We start from the raw sequence: 11,206 nt of genomic DNA on the forward strand, positions 1-11,206 counted from the left end.
AGAAATAATTAGATCTAATTACTCTATAGGATTCTGGGGAATTGGGACTATTTTCTAGGCCATAGTCCTCTACATTGCAGATTCTTTGTAAACGGTAGCTGCTTTAGATAGGTGTCACTGTCACTGTCACTCGTTGTTCATTGATTTTCTCGAACGGGCCCAGTAACATCTCCATTGTGAGACTTTGTTGTTACCGTGTTTGGCATATCGAATACGTCACGGGGAGCTTGCCAGGCTCTGCCGTGTGGGCGAGATACTCTCGGTAGCTTGCCGGGCTCTCCAAGAGGGGCGGAGGAATCGAACTTGGGTTGGCCATGTTGGCTGCATGTAAGGCAAACGCTCAACCCGCTGTGCTATTGCTTCAGCCCTAGGTATGTAAATTTTGTCAATATTTGCCATCATTTGCGTATTCAGCCCACTTTTTCTACTCTGTTTAACTGCATACCCTTAAGAAAGGTATCTAGAAAATTGATACATAGCCTACCATTTGTTTCCAACCAGCTCTCTCTCAGTAATAAGTCTCTTTTTGAATGTCTTTTATTTCCTTGAACATAATAATTTTTTACTGACGGAAAGTCATCAGATGATGCATGCAAAAAAAATATTGAATTTAGTTAATGAGTGTTCTAACACTAGTTAAACAAAGATGCTAATAAATCTCTTAACCATCTCTACAGATACGCCACCCCTCCTCTTTGAGGTGTCCTCCCTGGAGAACGCTTTTCAGATCGGAGGACACCCCTGGCACTATATCATCACGCCTAATAAGAAGAAACAGAAAGGAGTTTTTCATATCTGTGCCCTAAAAGACAATACCTTGGTAAATCATGAGTAACCAAACTTTATAGTACTCAATTTGTATCTTCTTTCTCTACTTCAATCCCATTCCTAAAAATTGTTTTTTTTTCTGTAGTAAAAATGTTGAAGAATGTAAAGGAGAATACAGAGAATATGGTATATGCTTAACTTGTATTATGCATAATTTAAAAATCCTTTATCTTTAAAATTCTTAGGGCACTACAAATATCTTGGTTGGTTGTTTTATTTGAATCCCAGTAAGGGATCCTGTGCAGAAAATCTCTGAAGCTCCATAGTGGGAGTCCCCAGTGAATATGTTAAGGCTACCTCTGAAGTTGATTGTGAAATATGTTATTGATTCAACTTCTCCTTGGTCTGTTGCTCTTGGCTTTCCAGAGCAGAACCAGAGAGAACTCTAATGGCCACACTGTAAGCAGTGAAACACTTTGGATTTTCAAGGATGTTCTTAGGTTATTTATGGCAAACTAGCAAGAAATGTTGCAGGGTAAGACAATAGAAGTTTCTGTGCCCCCAAATTGGCTTTTTTTTAATTATTTAAACATTGATTTAATATCTTATATTGAGGGCCTATCATATGTCAAACATGGCTGACGTTTATTCCCTTTCATCAAGTTCCTTTTGCCTTCAAAAGAAAGGGAACATATCAATGAGAGAGATGCAGTCTATTACTAAACCCATTATTTGGGAAAAAATTGCAAAAGAGTGCAGATGGAAGTGAGGTTACATCTTTCTTCTGTCTTGATGATTTTGTCTATTTCTGGACCCTCTTGATATACCTAATGAACTTCTTCTGAGACAGACTCCACTTATTCCACACCCGTCACTTCCAGAGTCTTGCCTGTCACTTTGGAACCCCCACAGGTCTCCTTTCATCACCTAGTTAGCTCGGTTCTGGGTCCACTTCTCTGTTTATCTTGATGTCATAGCAACCAGGAGAGACTGTGCACAGCATCTTTTGGTTTTATAGCAGCTTTGTCCCTTCCATTTTCTATGAGTGTGGCACCTCCTGTTTGATCCAGTGATAACCTTTTACAGTGGCCCCCTTGGGATGATGGCCTGCCATGACAAGTCTGTGCTTTGATGATTTTACCACAGCATATGGCGTCCTTCCCACATTTTTTTTTTTGTTTCATTTTGTTTTGGGACATGCTGTGTATTGAACTGTGCAAACTTTGCCTTCTACTGCACTTCTTTTTTTTTTCTTTCCAATTTATCTTTTCTACTCCGTTAAACCCTACACGATTCACATTCTGGACATTTGTTCATGTTCTAAGTATTTACAATACTTATTCTTTCCTCTCCGTGTCTGTATAAAACTTCCTTCAATATCTATCAAGCTTGCCTATCAAGTATTCTCCTGTAATAATTTTACTACATTTTGTCAGATCTGTATTTCTATATATTCATAAGTTATTGTCCAAAAAATTCAGGATTTTTTTGGTTTTTAAATAATTTTGTGCTGAGGATGGAATCCAGGGCCTCAGCTATGTGTGGTGTGTGCTGTACTACTGAATCTTACCTCTGACCCCTTCCAGACATGCTTTCACTCTTGCTGCTGGAGAGCTCTGTTGCACTGCATCACCTTAATAATGCAGATGCCATCACCTCCCCTGCCGACAGTCAGAAGAGTAGATACTGAGACATGTCTAAATTTATTATTATTGTTATTTTGGTTTGGGGACTATGCCTGGTGATGCTCAGAGCTGACTCCTTACTCTTCTCTCAGGGATCATACCTGGTTATGCTGGGGAGACATATGTGGTGCTGGGGATCAAACCAGGGTCGTTCGCATGCAGAACAAGCATCTTGACCCCTCTACTATTTTTTTCCAGCCCTAGATTGGCCTAGATTGATAGAATGTACATTTTTTCATATTAAAGGAGCATCTGGAATGAAGGCCATTGTGGACACGTTAATTTCAATGGTTGCCACCAACATGACGAACTGCATTGATTATCTTTTATGTACAATGTAATACCACCATTCCTATTAGAAATGATTAGTGTATGTATCAGAAGCCTATAAAAGTACTTGCACTCCCACCTCAACTTCTCTCTCCAGTCTCATGGTGGTTGCTTTACTTCTCAATTTAATTATGGTTGCTATTCACCATTATACACATACATACTTGATGGACTAACACTTCAGTGCTTTGATTTTACTCTCTTCTTTTTAACCAACTTCTGCTCATTCTTTAAGATTTAGTGCAAGACTTTCATTAGGAAATTCTACTTTCCTAATTTGGTTGCTTAATTTAATATTCAGTGCATGGGATTACATTTTATTTAATTTATTTAATTGGGTTTTGGGTCACACCCCACAGTGCTGAAGACTTACTCCTGGCTTAGGGGTCACTTCTGGCCATGCTCAGGGGACCAGATGGAATGCTAAATATTGAACTCCAGGAAGCTGCATGCAAGGCATACCTCTCTTCCTGGGCTCTATTCTGGCTTTCTTAAGTATGAATGTCCTAATTCAGTCCTTATACTCATCAGTTCAACTGGTTAATACTTCTCTGTATCCTTGAATTAGTGATTACTGATGTTTGATTTTAAAAATTGCTTTTTCCTCAATTTTTATTTTTGATGCTTTGTCCAACTATAGGCAAAAAATGGAATTCAAGAAATGGACTGTTGCTCTCTAGAATCTGACTGGATCTATTTCCATCCGGATGCGTCTGGTAGAATAATTCATGTTGGCCCAAATCAGGTCAAGTGAGTATTTTTATTACAGTAAAAATGTTAAAATAGGTTTTAGGGTAGAGTGATGGTATAGCGGGTAGGGTGCTTGCCTAGCACATGGCTGCCCTGGGTTCGATTCATCCCATATGATCACTTCAGGCTGCCAGGAGTGATTCCTGTGTATAAAGGTAGGAGTAAGCTCTGAGCAATGCTGGGTGTGCCCCCAGCCTCCCCAAAAAAGTTAAAATAGCTTTCGGTAGCATTTATTGGCCTTTTTATTTTTGCCATCTAACTATTGAGCCAATTTTGAAAATAGTTTGTTATAGCATACTTCCTCAGAGACTAGAAATCTGACTTTAATCATTCAGCCTCGTCATTACTGTTTGTAAAACTTACATTTGAGTAACTTCTTTGATGTCTGACAAATGAGTGAAAGGAGATTACAGATTGGCTTTTCCTCATCTAGTCTCAGTTAATTCTTCAGAATAAATGAAGAGACTGTAACTTGCCTTTGTTCTGAAAGAATGCCTTGACACAGGAGAAGTGGTAGATTGTGTGAAGTAGGCCATGTTTCACTTTCTAGCTTCTTATCTTCATCTTCCACATTCCCCTCCTTCCTTGATACTCTGTACATGTGGCTTCCCATAGTTCTCCAAAATATTTTTCTCCTGCTCTGATCTGTCTTAATCTCCTCTCATGTTCTTCCCCTTCCACCTCCACTCCAGTTATTGAATATTCACAGGACTTAGGCACTCTTCTCTTTTCCATGTTTACTCCTTTTCTGCTTGGCCCTTGCTTTTACAATCAGGTATTCACTAAAATTTCACCTGTTTAGGACTCGAGAGATAGTACAGCCGAAAAGGTGCTTGATTTGCACATGGCTGATCCTGATTTGATCCCCAGCACCCCGTATACTCTCCTGATCCCCCTCAGGAGTGAGCCCTGAGCACAGAGGCAGGATTTAAGCCTTGAGCACTGTTGGATGTGGCCAAAACCTCCCTCCCTCCCTTGCAACCACCCCTCCAAAAAAAAAAAGACCAACTTATTTAGCATAGTTTGAAATAACCTCCTCCTATGCAGGCTATTTCAGTCAAGCCTTCTTCTTATTCTTAGAAAGGCAGGGACTTCTTCCTACCATTTGGGGTTTGTTTTCCTTACATATTCTTCGCCTAAGTTTTGTTTATTCTATACCCAACTCAGTTGTCACTTTTTCAGAGTCCTTTCCTGGTACCCCTCATTAGATTAGTCTCCCTCATTATGTTTTCACTATATCACTGTGTCATCTTTTCATATAGCACTTAGAGAAATTTTAATTGTTTGTTTTTATTATCTGCTTAACCGACTAGCTTGGGAATCAGGGGCATTAAGCGAAGTGTTTTGCAGAAAGTGTCAGAAATACTCAGACACTGAGCAGAGAGCAGGTGTCAATTTGAAACAAAAGGGATGGTGTCTGCCTTTTTTCATCCTTACGCTTCCTGGTAATTAGTTTGCTTCTCTGGATTGAGTGTAAGAAGAATGAAGGCATTTTGTGAAATGTATTATGAACTTTCACAAGTAGTCTTAAAATCTATGGTTCAGTTTTAGTAAGCCTAAATTTTAATGCTTGTTACCAGCTATCTTTGAATAGGTGTCTGAGTTTAAGAACATGAGGTACACAAAGTGTGTGTGACCTTTTACCAGGTTTTGAAAGATAGGCACTTTTAAATATTGGCACTAATTATGATAACTAAGCACTTTAAATTGTAATCTGGCTTCTTTGTCTCTGGCAAACTTTAAGGCCGCCAGCTTTGCCTGGCTACAGAAACTGCTTCTCCCTGCTGTTCCTTTTGTCCACGTTTGAGACTTTAAACTTTAAGAACATTGTGCTTTTGAAGTTTATTAGTTTTGTGAACAGATTTGTGTGGATGGTGAGCAAATTATTTTCTCTTGCTTAGTAAGCTTGATCTTCAAGGCCATTTGCACATGGGGGAAAAAAACATATAAAATATAACCCTAAGGAAAGAAGAAAACTATTAAGTAATTGTGGTTTTTCAATATTATGGTTTTTCAATATTAGTTGGGCTGGAGCGATAGCACAGCGGGTAGGGCGTCTGCCTTGCACGCGGCCAACATGGCCGACCCGAGTTCGATTCCTCCGCCCCTCTCGGAGAGCCCGGCAAGCTACCGAGAGTATTCGATATGCCAGACACAGTAACAACAAAGTCTCCAATGGAGACGTTACTGGGCCCGCTCGAGCAAATCGACGATCAACGGGAGGGCCTTTACCTTTACCTAGTTGTACTATGAAAACTCTTAGTTTAGGGTTAGTTGCTTTTCTAGTCTATCTTATCAGTAATTGTTAAGTTTATTGATAGATAATCCCACTTTCAGAAGGGAAAAATGCAAATATCTATTATCATGTTACTAAATTATTTATTTTAATGCTAAACCCAGAACATTGAAACATGTTTCAAGATGGCAGAAATGAGGCTCTTTCGAATACTAAGTCATAAAGTTTGGAAAGTGGTTTAGGACTGTGGAAAATGTTCCATGACCTATATCATATACCTGTTTTGAGGCTCCCTATGTCTTTTCTGTTTAACAACCTGTCAAATGTGGAGAACTTATGGACACTTAAATGATCTGACATTCATATCATGGGATAAGCAGCAAGAGAGAATTAACTCAGTGTTTTTATAAGTTATGTATGAAATTGTATAACATATATGATGCACACTTAAAATTTTCATTTGTTGTGTTTCATTTCAATTATTTCAACTTTGGCACCTTGATGGTGTGTTGAAGGGCTTTTAGAATCCCTTTTCCCTTTTCAGAGTTTTAAAGCTAAATGAAGTGGAAAATAATAGTGGCCAGCATCAAGTCTCTGAAGATTTTGTCATTTTGGCCAACAGGGAGAATAACAAAGTAAGTCAGGAATACTTTAAAATCTTTTTATGTCACTGTCTTTCTCTACAAGAATATGATAGGCAAATGTGTTTGCCTTTTAGTGTTGCTGGAAAGCACAGCACAGTCCTATAAAAATCTAGGGCTGGAGCAATAGCACAGCGGGTAGGGCGTTTGCCTTGCACACAACCGATCCAGGTACCCGGGTTCAAATCCCAGCATCCCATATGGTCCCCTGAGCACCGCCAGGGGCAATTCCTGAGTGCAGAGCCAGGAGTAACCCCTGTGCATTGCTGGGTATGATCCAAAAAACAAAAACAACTAAAAAAAAATTGTTCTGCTTGACAAGGTGGTCTTAGTCCTATGTAGGTAAGAGATTTTAGAGTTAAATTATATTGTGTTTAATTTTGCTATTTTTTATTTCCTTTCTGGGTTTCTCTTTAATTTCTTTTTTTTTTTTTTGACAAGCAGTGTAATGACACAGTTTTTATTTGGAGGATTTGAAGGAAAGGAGGGAGAGAAAGTGGGAGAGAGTGGAGAGTCACATGCTCAAGAGAGAACCTGGGCTTCTCGAAGGGTGAATAGGGCCCCTACACACATCCCAGCATTAGGCATAAAAGCATGAAAGTACACTTCTCAAGAGGGGAGATGCGGGTGACACATGTGCTCAGCCACCACATGTTCTGGACCACATAGGCAGAAGCAGCACATGGGCTCGGGCAGCATATGCGCTCTGGCAGCATTTGCACTCTCTTTAAGTTTTTATTGATAAATTTTCTATCTTTGACTTTAATAAATTGTACAGACTATAGTTGAGATGTGTATAAATCTTTAAAAATTACACACTAAATTTTAACTCAGATGATCCTTTTCCTCTTGTATACAAATTAAGAACATAAAGAAATCATGCAAAGGGAAGTTTCCAAATGCAGATTTCCTTTCCATTTGTCACTTAATATTAAGACAAAAATCAGAAGAGCAAGTGGAATAGCAAGTTAGTAACCTTTGTCTTATTTTTTTCCTATTTTGATACTTTATCTAGTAAAAAATTTCATAAAATTTTTATTAATTAGAGACTTAGAATTTCCTCAGTTGAGGAAAGTAATGTTATTGATACTGGAGAAAGGTTGATTTGTTTTACCAAATTTGTTAGTCCAGTTTTGTCATTGACTATTCATAACAGAATTTCTTCTCTCTTTATTTCTCCCTATATAACAGAGTGAAAACTTAGTCACTGTTACATCTTCTGGACGGGTGGTAAAAAGGAATTTTAACCTTCTTGATGATGACCCTGAACAAGAGGTATTACTTTAGGCAGAGACAACAAGCCAAACTAGTGTGTCCTGGCCCTATGATTTTAAATTTATGGTTCCCAGACTGAGTGAAGAGTTTCACACAGAGTTAATCAGTAGGACTATTGGTGCTGTTTCATTCAGTACATTCCAAATGGGCCTCTCTTTAAACATTAGAATTATAAGATTTTGTTTATTTTAATTCGTAGAAATAAAATAATTTGAAGATACCATTAGGTTATTGTTCTGTTTTATGGTTATATACTATTTAGGACAAAAACTCTCCTAAGAGAAAGTTCTTAAGTTATATCCTGATGACTTTATAATTTTACCTTATTTTTTATTGCTAGACATGGATGTGTACATTAATGTTCAAGGGCCAGGGAAAGAAATATTTGAATACTGATCTACTTCCTCTGTAAGAATGTTAGAATCTAATGTTTTCCTCCTTGAAGGAAACCTTCAAGGAGGGTTCTTTGAAGCTAGGGTTCTTTTCCTCTTAGAATATTTACCACTATTATTTTTAACTAACACTCCTTATTCCATCCCTGTTCTGCGAATGGAATTCATATTCTCATTCGTAAAGGGCTTTGGCAGTAGCACATGGCTGATCTGAGTTCTATCTCTAGAGCCATGTATGGTCCTCTGAACTCCACCAAGAGGTGATCCCTAAATGAAGAGTCAGCAGTAAGACTTGAGCATCCAAGGGTGCCCCAAAAATAAACCAAAAAATATACATATGCTCACAGAGAAGCTGACATTTTTACTTTTTTTATCTCTTAAAGGAGGTAAATAGAGTCATAAGTAGTAAGATCGGTTATCAGTTCTTGACTTGTATTTTTCAAAATCTTCCCAAGCATAGTTGGGTAGTCGTCAGGTTTCAGAATTGAGTTTTATGTGTATATTCCTGTATGGGAATCATGTCAGTGGTAGTAGTTGAATTTTGAAGAAACTCTGGTTTGCTGTCATAGTAGAGAATTGCATTTATTACTTGGGTAGAGATCTACACAGACTTATTTCCATTTTACAGAATCTGTTGGAAACTAGGACTTGAAAATCTTTGGACTGAAATTTTATAAGATATATTGAATATAAGAAACAGAGTTCTAACTTTGCTGCCATCCATTCTGTCTCCATGGTTTTATGATTAATAGCATCATTAAATTACAGTTGTAGAAATGATCCTAATAACTGGGTTTTGCTCTCACTCCTGCTCTGCTTTTATCCATCTACCTACCAAGACTTTCAAAATCGTGGACTATGAAGATGAGTTGGATTTGCTTTCTGTGGTGGCTGTTACTCAGATAGATACTGAAGGGAAAGCTCATCTGGATTTCCACTGTAATGAATATGGAACTTTACTTAAAAGCATTCCACTAGTAGAGTCATGGGATGTGGTGAGTAGAATTCATGGAAGCATTTTTTTCCTAGGCGACATTTATAAATGGGTGTTACTTTATGTCAGCCTAGGCTCGCCTATAACAAAGACCACATAAAAGAGGGTCTCCCCTTCATGCAGCAGGTCACCATGAGTCCTGCTACAAGCATGCTCCCCCGGGGTCAAGAGGATGCGTGCTTAGCTTCAAGACCAAGCTTAAGTTTTACCCAGTCTTGTTTTCTCCTGTTTTCTGTTTGGTAATGTTTTTAAGACTAAAGTTACACTGTAATGAATTCCAAGATTTTGAAGAGATACCATATCTAAGCATGCTGGATTCCTGGCACTTTGCTTAGACGCTTTTGTCTATTCTTATGAGTATTGAAGAACATAAAAGTTACAAGAAACAGTAAACATTATTTCACCCTGTCCTTGCTCTGTCAGTGGAGAGTCTGAGCCACTTCACAGCTTAGCCACAGCTGTGCAGTGAAATGATAGCACTACTGTAGGCAACAGAATCTAGTTATTAAGATTTCTTAGTTACACGGTTTTTTTCACCTGCAACATTTTCTGAAATGCTTTTTTTTGGGGGGACATAATCTATACATCTACCCCCAAAAAAGGCTTTCTGGTAATGTGTGTGTGCGCGCGCGCACTCATGTGCGTGTGCGTGCTCTACCATTGGTATTTAAAATTCTAGGGATTATCTGAGAAGAGATTCCATTTGACTGTGTTTTCATTACAGACATATAGCCATGAAGTATATTTTGACAGAGACTTGGTGCTACACATAGAACAGAAACCCAGCAGAGTCTTCAGCTGCTATGTCTACCAGATGGTATGTGACCCTGGGGAAGAAGAAGAAACCACAAACAGAAGCTGTGACAAAAAATGAGATTTTCACTAATTTTAAAATTTTCAGATGTAGTTCAGAAGACTTTCAGCCAAACACCTTGGCAATTTTGTCGTGTTGTCTTTTTTTACCCTCTGCATATTAAATTCTCCAATATTTTCCAGTAGAGGTATTGCGTTGGCTCCAAATGACTGTGACTTCTTTTCTTAGACTCTAGTCAGAGAAGGTTGTGACAAAAGAAGTCTTTGATTCCAGAACTTTTAGCCAGTTGGCAGTGCAAATCTAAAATTTGCAAATCTGGGGAGAAGAAAAGTAAGAACCAGTTAATTCCAGTTGCTGGAGAGAGAAATATTGATGAGAAGGTGTTCAGCCTGGTTCTTAAAATATGGTCTGGAGTATTGATTGCCAAGACCAAAAAAAGTAGAAAGAAAAATACTGAATTTTTGTTCATGGATATAAAATGTTATCTCTAATGTGAAAGCTTGAAAGGTTTTTAAGAAAAATTATATTTGTATATATGTGTTGTTTTGGTGTATATTATCAGTAATTGACTTTTGTTCTTTTTATTTTTTAAACCATGTTTTTATTATTATTACAATATCATGATTTGCAAAGTTATTCACAGTACTGTTGTTCCAGGCATGCAGTGTTCCAACACTAATTCCACTACAGTGTGACCTTTCCTCCACCAGTGTTCCTAATTTCCCTCCCACCCCCAAGCCTCCACCCTTCTCAAGCACAAATTTACTTTATATTGCTTGCCAAAACAGAATGGCAAATGGAATTATCAGAAAATAAATACAAGTCAATTTATGATGATTGATTGTTTTCTCTCACAAGGGTGTTTATGGGTCATTGAGAATTTAGTGGGCTGGTTGGTGGAAAAAGACATTCCAAAAATGTTAAGTGTTAGAAACCCATTAACGCACTTTAAAATTGAGTAACTGTGTGATACACAGTTACAAAGCTATTCATGATTGGGTTTCAGTCATACCCATCTAATACCCATTCCTTCACCAGTGTGCATTTCCTACCTCCAGTGTCCCCAAATTTCCCCCCCCCACCAGTTTTCACCCCCTCCAGCCTCTGTTTCAGGCATTTTGGCATTCTCTCTCTCTCTCTCTCTCTCTCTCTCTCTCTCTCTCTCTCCCCCCCTCTCTCTCCCTCTCTCTCTTTCTCCCTCTCCCTCTCTCCCTCTCTCTTTCTCCCCCCCCCCCCTCTCTTTTTCTCCCCCTCTCTCTCCCTCTCTCTTTCTCCCTCTCTCTCTCTCTCCCTTCCTCTCTCCCTCTCCCTCTCACTCCCT

General features: G+C 38.6%; 1 protein-coding gene across 2 annotated transcripts in view; it reads left to right on the forward strand.

Moving 5' to 3' along the window:
- The window catches only part of DCAF17 (DDB1 and CUL4 associated factor 17), a 33,020-nt gene extending 22,386 nt beyond the window's left edge, over positions 1-10,634 (forward strand). For both annotated transcript variants that reach the window (XM_056110325.1, XM_056110326.1), the window contains exons 9-14: positions 678-820; positions 3,424-3,533; positions 6,314-6,404; positions 7,602-7,685; positions 8,917-9,072; positions 9,796-10,634. In XM_056110325.1, the coding sequence (XP_055966300.1) occupies positions 678-820; positions 3,424-3,533; positions 6,314-6,404; positions 7,602-7,685; positions 8,917-9,072; positions 9,796-9,945 (734 nt within the window). In that variant the 3' untranslated portion in view covers positions 9,946-10,634. The remainder of the gene's footprint in view (positions 1-677; positions 821-3,423; positions 3,534-6,313; positions 6,405-7,601; positions 7,686-8,916; positions 9,073-9,795) is intronic.
- Positions 10,635-11,206: the final 572 nt, after the last annotated feature.

This window comes from Sorex fumeus, unplaced genomic scaffold (assembly GCF_029834395.1).
Source record: "Sorex fumeus unplaced genomic scaffold, SorFum_2.1 ptg000009l, whole genome shotgun sequence".
Classification (NCBI taxonomy): domain Eukaryota; kingdom Metazoa; phylum Chordata; class Mammalia; order Eulipotyphla; family Soricidae; genus Sorex; species Sorex fumeus.